This window comes from Amblyomma maculatum, chromosome 8 (genome assembly GCF_055883805.1).
Source record: "Amblyomma maculatum isolate TAMU_Amacu chromosome 8, ASM5588380v1, whole genome shotgun sequence".
Classification (NCBI taxonomy): domain Eukaryota; kingdom Metazoa; phylum Arthropoda; class Arachnida; order Ixodida; family Ixodidae; genus Amblyomma; species Amblyomma maculatum.
In genome coordinates, this window is record NC_139351.1 from 85,387,790 (window position 1) to 85,397,842 (window position 10,053).

The window sequence follows — 10,053 nt, forward strand, 5'->3', positions numbered from 1 at the left end:
TCCATTTTTTCCTGTGGTTTGAGCAAGAGGGGTTAAAGAAATGATTTATATGCACGAAACATCGCTATGCACTGTAAACAACTTTATACGCCTTTGAACAAATTTCAGTACTAAGTTCAGTACTTTGTTCCACTATGCTTCTTTTTGTCCGTGCTCGCAATGCGGTCTTCAAAGCAGGCGGATACATTTTAAACAAAATTCTCTTGTGACCGGCTGTTTTCCCACCGCCTTCTTTCCACCCCTTTTCTTTACCATAGTCGACCTGGTGACACTGGACAACCTGTCGCCGGAGGCAATGCTCGAGTCGAGCCAACGAGTGGAGAACCTTGTGGAAGTGTTCCGACGCCGACAGACGGCCCTCTCCGATCCGGGTCCGCCAGGAAATGCACCCATGGACGTCTACAGAGCTGGCTTCTTCGGCCAGATGCTAGCGTTGTGGATGTGAGTTCATCAGGTCCCTCTGGTGCTTACTCGGCTACTGTCTTTCTGGAGAAAAGAGCTGTGCCAGATACAGTTTCACAACCAGCTTCTCCGGAGATGCAAGGAGCATGCAGAATCCTTATTTCGCTTTGTTATACTATTCTCACCAGCTTAATAGGTCAGCAGCAATACCCTACAGTGAAACAAGACACATGAGACAGCTAGATGCCAGAATTATGATAAAGGGACGTACAGGCAAACCTATGTGTGCACGTACACCATCATTAACGCTGGCAAACAACGGACCCTTGTTCCTGCTCGTAACTCAGAATATGACCAACGTACGAAGGAAGTTTTATTTGGTACCGGGAAAGTCTTAGAGTTTTGGGCGCGTACATTCGTTCCTTTCGACGCCGAAATAGTTTTGTTGTTCATCAGCGTTCTGCCTAATCCCTTTATTTTGGGATCTTGCTATTTTTCTGCTAACCTATAACCGAAACATGAAACGCATAGTTCGGACCAGAACAGAGCCCGTAATCCAATTTGCATCGTTTGCAGAAATGTCATTTTCGCCGTTCCGCTCTCATCTTATTTGTGGAAATGCCGTAACCGGAAGTGGTGGAAACAGCACTGACATCTGGCTCCCACGTTTCCACCACTCGGAAAACTCAAGGTCAGGGCTAAAGCGACACTTCTGAAAACGGCGCGAACTAGGAAGGCAGACACACTTCTGTTTTGCAAAGTTATTTAATATCGGTGTCATTGTGAAACATAACATCGCACCGAAACTGTCACCGCACAGACCTTCAACGTGCGTTCCGCGTTTCCTTATTCACCTTACGCAGCCGGGCGCTGATCTACACGTTCCCCTACAACGTGGTGCACTTCTTCCGTCGCCTCTTCCTGGCCGCCTTCATATCGGTGCTACTGGGCGCCATCTTCTGGAACGTGCGCGCAGGCCTCGATCAGGAGCACGTGCTGGACCGGTTGGGCTTCCACTACGCCCTGCTGGGCATCTGTCTCTGGCCTCTGCTATTAGGAGACGTCACCGATGGTACTTACCTGACCAGGCTATGTTTCAGTGTATAGACAGCTGTTTCAGTATATATACGCTGAAACAGCTAATCGGAGTAGGGAATAGACAGAAAGGAGAACGGGCATAGAGCTGGGCAGCACGCAACTCATAGCAACGGTGACGGAAGTCGTTATTAAGTGGGAGACTGCGTAATTCGGAGGCTTTGCAGTCGTCGAAGATGTTGCGCACATTTATTAAGCATTGCGTCTGAGATTTTCAAACAATATTCACGTATCCATAGATTGTTGCGATCCGCTGCCGTTTTTTACACGCATCCTCGGCCTTATGGTAAAAGTTGCCTTCAACTACTCGTAATTGTTTTGTTTTTTTTTCCTAAGACCTCTAAATCCGGTCCACATCATAGTCGTTGTCGTGTAATTTACTCGTAAATGAGGTACTTCAAACTATCGTTGTGCTGAGCGTATACGAGGCCAAACGTAGGTTAAAAATTTACCAGCTGAAATCAACGAGAAGAAACGGGTGTGTCCAGAGCATGTTGGGCGAACCGCGAGCAGCTGGACTATATACTCCTGTTATGGCGATCCTTTTATGTTATAATCTCATTGATTTCATTTTGATTTTATTTGCCTCGATGCAGTACATATTAAGTATGTAAATGAATTTCTACAGAAGTAGGCCCCAAGGTACAAACCATCAGGGGGCCTCCTATGAATAAGTGCAACAGTTAAAGCACAAATATAAGATAGCAACACAGGGTAAGTGTACGGAGAGGACCTAAATCTTGAAAAAAGAAAAATATGCGAGGAATGTGTGAACAAAAGTCAGTATAAGTACAAATACAATTAAACAAAACAATAACAAGGTAACCAATACAATTCACAAGGATGAAACGGCAGCGTCAAGGTAGTATTTAATTGAAAATCTGTATGTTCACGTTCTTGTCCATAAAATATTTCTTCTATCTCGAACAGGAAATAGGCAGTCTAAAATATTTTACTTGCTAATGTCTTGCAGGTACTGCAGCACTTGGCGCAATAGGTTTCGCCGCATGCGAGAGAATTTGGTACACCTATCTGCCTCTCCTCTTCCTTGCTGATTACAGCAATAAGCATTAGTGTTCTCACAGGAGGCGCTCATGGCATGATAGCTTCCTGTGTATCTCGGTAGACAACGCGAAATATATTGCTCAGGATACAAATATAAAGTTCAGAGGCCGGCTAAGAGGGAACGCGATGTACCAATGTTTTTTTACAGTAAAAAAAAAAAAACTTCTATTTCTAAGTATTTCTATTTCTTAGCGAACAACATCTAGCCAACTTCCCAAACATTGACAGAAAGCAAGCATATACAGCGTTGAAATGTTGTAATTTAATTGTGATTTGAAATCATTAAAAAATCCCTTTTCGAGTATGCGTCACGTTTACTTTCACTGGATATCAAAATTTGAAACTGCCACGAAACATCACTTGTCATGAAAACTGATCGATACGCTCAGTAGACATGTTCAATCTCTCTTCCACCAAAGTGTCAAAATTTGCAGCACCTTGCTACACCGGTTATGATGACATCGTCAGTTAAAACTTCTATTGACTGTAGATGATAACTAAATGAATAGAGATCTGACCGTGACCTAGAGAAACAGGGCCCATAGTCCTCTTTCTATATAGGAGGAAAACTTTGAAGGAGTTTTTCTGCGGAAACTATGTTCAATCGATGTAATTTCACATTTAATCGGGATGCCAAACGCACTTTTATTTTTGCTTAAAAAATTGTGGCATTGAACTCCAAAGATTTTGATTATGGATGAGAGGAATGTATTTTTTTTTTTTGTTCTTCTGCAGTTTGGCGAGAAAAAACGTACGTCATGCGAGACATCAACGAAAGGTTGTACAATGGCGTCGCATACATCATATCGAAGGTAAGAACGTGCCTTTCTTCTGCAGACACGTCAAGGTTTTCTGAGTGATTAGCTTTGCTGTCACTTGATTAATCAACCACCAGGTGTTGCTTGCATTTTCACACTTTTTATTGGCTTTTCTTTCCCATCGCTAGTCGTTGCTTTTAATGCAATTTTACCATATTACACAACTATAACTTGCCACTTGTGTTGTGCAGCGTAGAGCGGCAACGATGTCAGAGGCCAGTCGGCATCGGTGTTGTCGGCGTTGTGTAATAGAAATCGCGGTCATGGCGCTGGTTGCTGGTAACTGGCCGCTGACATGACCAAGCACTGACTGGGCGTAGGGTTTCCTGACGAACTCGGCCTCTCCCTTCATGTGGGAGGGTGATATCAGAGTCAGCCTTCCAGAACCCTGGTATTCGCGTTACCACTATAGGCCATGCACGCACGTTCATACGGCACAGATAAAGCGGGGATTTACATGTGGGTTAGTAGCTTATGCTATCGCGTCATACATACGCCTAAAGGCGGAGCTGTTTCCCCAATATTTTTGTTTTACTTTCATCCCGGTGCCAGAGGTTTTGTCCGTTTACTATATCTACAAATATAGAATACATCTGGTGACGCTAGTGACCTATGCTGAAAATTGTTTCAATTTCTTGTGAATATCTTGCTTGCTGCTATTACATACCCTAAGGTGTTTGCCAATGTCCTGCCTGTTATTATGCGCAGAGTTGACTTGGTATTACATAGTTGTTAAAGAAGAAACGAAAATAAAGATTGATTGACGGGTTGATTGAGTATGTGAATGACTGATTGATTGACTGATTGATTGACTGATTGATTGACTGATTGATTGATTTATTAATTGATTGATCATTTTTCTTTTTGAATTGGTCTATCGTCCTGCCTTCCTTGCCTAACTTTTCTCTTCGTGTGCAGTTAACCTATAGTCTGCCCACGGCCGCGGCCATAGCAGCGGCGTACGTCTTTCCCGCCTACTCGATGACGGGTCTGCCTCAGCGTGAGGAGACACGCAACTTCGGCCCCTACATGGGCTACACGCTGCTCTACCTGCTCACCGCACGGGCTGTGGCCATGACGTCCGCCTGGACTTTCCCCACGCGCCAGCGGGCCGCCGCCTTCCTGGGCCTCGTCATGCTCATCTTTTGCCTCAGCGGTGGCTACGCAGTCCACCTCATGGACCTCTCACTGGTCACCTCTTGGCTCCAGTGGGTGTCGCCGCTGCGATGGACCCTCGAGCAGCTGGCCATGGTCGAGTTCGCCGGTGGCACGACGGCCATGTACGATTGCCCGCGGGGTCCTGTGGTTCTCCAGGAGAACGGCATACAGGTGAGGTCTAAAGGAAGGCGGCCTGCCTCACGTGCACTGGGCGCGGTAGTGAAACGTCTGTCAACGCGCCTCTCTCTCTCGCTGTAGCTGCTATTGCTGTGTCCTCGAATTTACAGCTATGTCAGCACAGTGAAGGAGGAGAAAAATAATGAAAAGAATCAAGACCTATGTCAACCAGTGGCACGCAACTTGGTCCCCGAACACTTTTCTTTCCATTAACTGCCAGTGAAACCACAATAAATTTTATTGGCTTCCTCAGAAAATCGGCAGTGGCCCGCCCTTGAGTATATGGCCACAACGATTCAAGAAACTTGAAGAAAGAGAAACGACCTAGCTGTTGCTGGTTCTTGGTAGCAAGTAACATTGCTTCCCGCTAAGCGTTGTCTGACTGGCTGCTTTTCCTAACTTTATTTTGCAGAGACTTTTGTGTCCTAATGTACAGAGGGCTTTTCCATCACTGTTAACAGATGCTTACCTGCAATTGCGTAGGAAGGTGCACATTTTGTCAGAAGTTTAAACACTTGTGGCAAGTTCCACGTTGTCACCGTGGCCTATTGTAGTACCTCTTAAAAATTAGGGAGAGCGCATTCAGGAGATCCCTGAAATTACTATATTCAATTCGCCAGTATCCCTCCCCCCTCCAAACAAAAAAAAGTAGAGGGGGGGGGGGGGGGGGGGCTTGAGAACTGCTCCTAACTGCTCTTCGCCTATGGGACAGCAAAGGGGAGGCTAATGAAAGGGGTTCAGCTTACACTGAGGACAACGTAGATGCGTACAGAGCGGGAAATGGCAGGTGTAACTTTAATAGGCAGGGAGATGGCAGACTGGGCCAGGAAACCGGCGCTGGTTGCTGTCATTCTAGTGGAAATCGAGAAGAAATGGGCATGGGCCGGGTATGTAATGCGAAGAGTGGATAACCCACGATCGTTAAAACATAGACGACCTTAAGAAGTTTTTGGAGCCATGTGGGGCAAACAGGCACAGGACCAGGTTAACTTAACGGACGCGCGACAGCCCTTTTTTTCTTTAGTGATCATAATCAGGCTTATGAGGATGTAGTACGTTTGCGATTGACAACCTTTTGAGATGGGAGGTCCGCATTTCATTGTCCTTCCAAGAGATCTGACGTGCCGCCATTGCGGAAAGTATCACACCTCGTTGTCCGGGGGGAAACATCCCGGGATTTAAACTTTTGGAAAAGGATGCGCATGAGCCGATAAATTTCCACTTTAAGGCATCCTTTATTCCAAAAAGGCGCCGCTCAGGTGTCTTCAGCAGGTTCCCATGAACGGTAAAAAAGAGCAACTTTCCTTAGACCAGCTTAAGATCAGTATAGGCGCCTTTCCTTATCTCACGCTTCCAAGTGCAAAGAAACTGTTTTTCTCCTTTCAGGTCAAAGCGATCTGCGGGATTGTGACGGACAACCACGCCCTGGCGCTGTTCGGCCTCCACCGAGAGTGGCCCACCGCGCAGCCCATTCTTATTATACTCGCAGTGCACGCGGTGTTCATTATCGCGGCTATCGTCTACATAGCTCTGAAGATGCGTGGTCCCGGTGCGGCGCCAGAGGCTGACAAGACACGATGAACAGCAAGGCATACAAGGCGAGATAGAACAGCACCCAAACACCTGTTCCCTTTCGCTCTTAGCAATGTTTCCACCAAAATGTGCCCGTGATGAACAACACCAGTGCGCTAGAAATCTCTGCGGACTTGTTTTGAAAAGAGCGCTGTTCACGTGTTGGACGAACCTAACGTGCTTGTTGTGTAGTTCTTGTTTATGGCGGCTTACGCCGTAGCCGACCTATATGCTGACCTCTTGGACGACCGATTGAAATATCTTCAATGTTTGCTGCCTTATTCAGCCATGGCACCCAGAATACCGGAGGTTAAGGGCAGCCACTACGTTTTAAGCACGTCATCGCTGGCACAATGAGGACGGCGTCCAGGGTGTAGCCTTCAGAAGGATCTGACAACGATAACGAAAGAAATATGGCACTGAAACTTCTCAGGCGAAAAACACTGCTAGCTCCCTAGAGCAGCTTACCCCTGCAACGCGCGAAGCATGGAAATGCGTCGTTGAAGACTCACCTTCCGAACCCGTTGTGCTTGACTGACCGCTTTCTCGGCACAAAATTGTAGCTGAACCTCCTGCAGCCTTGCATCACTCATTAGGCGTCACTTCATTAATCCTAGACGGTATGTACCGCTTCAAACGTGTTGTCTCTTCTCCAAGCACGGAAATTCTCTCACTGCGCTTCACCGGCGCATCACATCCAATACAAGCTGGACAGTCTGCGCCATACCAACAACGCCGACCATCGCCCAGACCGTGTCACTGGTGCACTTCCCTTCTCTTCTTGGACGCGGACCGTTTCCTTCGAGAACAGCAAATAAGCTCTGACTTATAGTGCGGTGCTCTAATAATGTGCAACGCTCGTGTGTTGTGTCTACCTCTACTGCCTCTCTTCTCGCAAGTAGCCGAAGCCTTACGTCGTGCTACAGGTTAACATTTAACAATTCTATTAGTAAGACTTTTTTTATGGAACTTCATGTGTGTGGATCGCCTGGCACCACGTCGATGCCTGCAGCTTGCACCTCACCGGACCAGCATTGGTTCCCATTTTGTGGACACATTTGCCGCAGATCGCAGCAGTGACAAGTTATACTGAGACAATGCCTTGGGTATACTCTGTGCATCGACTGAATGTGCGACCAAGGTGGTTCACTCAACGGCAAAGAAATGTTTTGTGCGCAGTGACATAACTTCTCGACAGAAATGGACTGTAGAGCTTTTTTTTTTTTTTACTACGTGGTGAATCCTAAAGCCTCGGTAGCACCTAACATGAACGTTGTGCACGGCACTCGTTTGTCATTAGGGAGTTTCCGAAAACCGGTGGTCGATTCCTTCTAGTGCATAACCTATAGCGGCATGTTTGCAAAGCATAGTACGCACAGGCAATATTTTCTCACTTATTGCACTATGGCGTCTATGAGTAACGATGATATTGCGTTTATTTTTAAACCTACGTGAAAATTGCGTCAGTTTTTTGCTGCCGCTGACGACACTAGCGGAACACTGTGCGTTTTATGGATTGTGAACTTGCAGCCTTGCAATTAGTTTGGGCCGAGGGATCATGCGAAGTGCGAAATCAAACACATGTTTGAGCCTTCCACACAAAGGCTTATACTTACCCGTGTGGAGGCCATTAGTCGATCCCAAATGGCATGTCGCCTCTTCTTTGTAAGCCGTCTTTGTTTTAACTACAGCCAGAAATATTTTTTTTCGCCTGTGCTAAAAATAACAACTCCCCTTCATTTGAATTACTTTCGAATTTTCCCAGCCAACCATTCTTAGCATGCAAGCCTATGCGTGTCACGGAATGCTTAGAAGGCGTGCCAACCTTAACACGTATTCATTATATTCTATTTGTAACTTCGAATCTGAGATTCGGACGCTATCTTTTTTCAACGCGCTAACTCTTTGTGCACTGCGTGTGAGGCTCTTTTTTTTTTTTTAACCTCAGCACATGTTACTGGCTCTCAAAGGGCCTTCACCTATACGGGCACGCCTTCGTTGGAAGTTGACTTGAAATAGTTTTGTGAGTGTGTATTTGTGAGTGCGTTGTGTGTGTTGAAAATAGGTCGGCAATATCGATGTTGTGTTCTTGGATGGTCTTGAGGGTCACTTGCCAGAACTTGTCTTCCCTGTAAAATGGCAGTAACTGCAGTCGTGTGAAAACTGATTGAGAGCGAGCTGTTAATTTCACTGAAACACTTGTATCGAAAATAAGTAATTTTATATCAATTGTTTTATTCAAACCTAACATTGCTATCTGCAGGAAGAATTTTTGGAACATGTATTTTTTGTATTTTGTTATTAGATAACACCTATTCTATAATAATGATTTTTCTAAGATGCGCATAGACTGTTTGAAACATGCAATTAGCAAAACATATTCCCCGTCTTTTGGGTTGTATTTCTAATCATGAAACAGGAAAATGTAACATATCCTGTAATATCAAATTTAACCACTGTCATATTTTAATTTCAAGTGTGTTCTTAAACTTGTAATACTGGGATATCTCCGAGACATGTATTTTATTGACGTCAGCTCCTTCACCTATTCGTTAGTTTTAATCTCATCGCGGATTATAATTCCTACTAGAGCTGCTTAACCACGGGAAAGGATAGAAGTCGATTTATCGTCACAATAACCACTGGATTATTATTCATCCTTTTATTCGTGGCATTTCAAATCATCGTGAAAATTAGCTTGTTCTCTTAAGCCAGATGATGTCATCGTTTGACCGGTGTGTATATTGCTCAACATGTCCGCGGCGTGTTTTGTACCATAGCTGTTGACACAACTAGTGAAGCATGGTCATGTGTGCCTAGTTTGAAAATACTCCTAACGTTGACTATTAATGTGATTTACTTTGCAAAGTGCTGTAATGAAGTGCTGGGGTTGTTACGATGTTTATTATGATGCACCATTGCTTTCTCGGTATTGAGCGGTGCAAGTGTGTACGTGCAATTATGTGTGACAGCGAGTCTTACAATGATGATTGATATCTTGTAGGTGATCCATCGTTTGCGAACGTGACTAAAGTTTCCTTCAGCATCATTGTCTTACACAGAGAAACCAATTTACCACCTTTCTTTCTCCGCAAACTTAAGAATGTGCCTATGAGCTTTAATTAATTACATATTTGTCATTAAGAATGTGCCTATGAGCTTTAATTAATTACATATTTGTCATTTTTATTAATTAAAACATGTCGTACCAGAACTTAACATTTCCTTTTAGGCGCCTTTTTCATGTTTTCTAAATGTGCTTACATATTTTTTTTTTCTTTCTTTAAAAACATTCACTGACATCTGCCGCACACATTCATGTGCCAAACTCTTTACTTAAGCTCGAGCGCAGAAGTAATGGGCTTCCTTGTCTTCACTCTAGCTTCTTGTGTATCATAGCTCGGCAGGTACAGGCAAGAAAGAAACTGTGTGTACGTATCCCAATGAACTGACACAAACTTGTATATACCTGGTGACTGCGCTTGTTTCGCGTATTTTTTACAAGCAGCGCGTTGTAAATAAAGGTTTCCTAATCATTCGTTTTGCTCCCTCTTTCTCTTACTTGACAAAGTGGTCGGGACAGTAACAGTTTATTATGCAAAAGTAGCAAGAAACATAAGACGCAGCGCTGACTGGTATTTATCATATTTATCGACAAGCAAAATTTACCGGAGGTTTATGACAGGTAAACCTAACAATCCGAGCATAAGCTCTATTGGACATAGCTGCACATCAGCCTAACGCCTCCACCGAAGCATTGACGAAC

At 44.7% G+C, this 10,053-nt stretch overlaps 1 protein-coding gene across 1 annotated transcript in view; it reads left to right on the top strand.

Moving 5' to 3' along the window:
- The window catches only part of LOC146181687 (ATP-binding cassette sub-family G member 8), a 266,465-nt gene extending 256,640 nt beyond the window's left edge, over positions 1–9,825 (top strand). The window contains exons 12-16 of the mRNA XM_084576680.1: positions 258–441; positions 1,266–1,474; positions 3,298–3,374; positions 4,299–4,709; positions 6,102–9,825. Of these exons, the coding sequence (XP_084432806.1) occupies positions 258–441; positions 1,266–1,474; positions 3,298–3,374; positions 4,299–4,709; positions 6,102–6,296 (1,076 nt within the window). The 3' untranslated portion in view covers positions 6,297–9,825. The remainder of the gene's footprint in view (positions 1–257; positions 442–1,265; positions 1,475–3,297; positions 3,375–4,298; positions 4,710–6,101) is intronic.
- Positions 9,826–10,053: the final 228 nt, after the last annotated feature.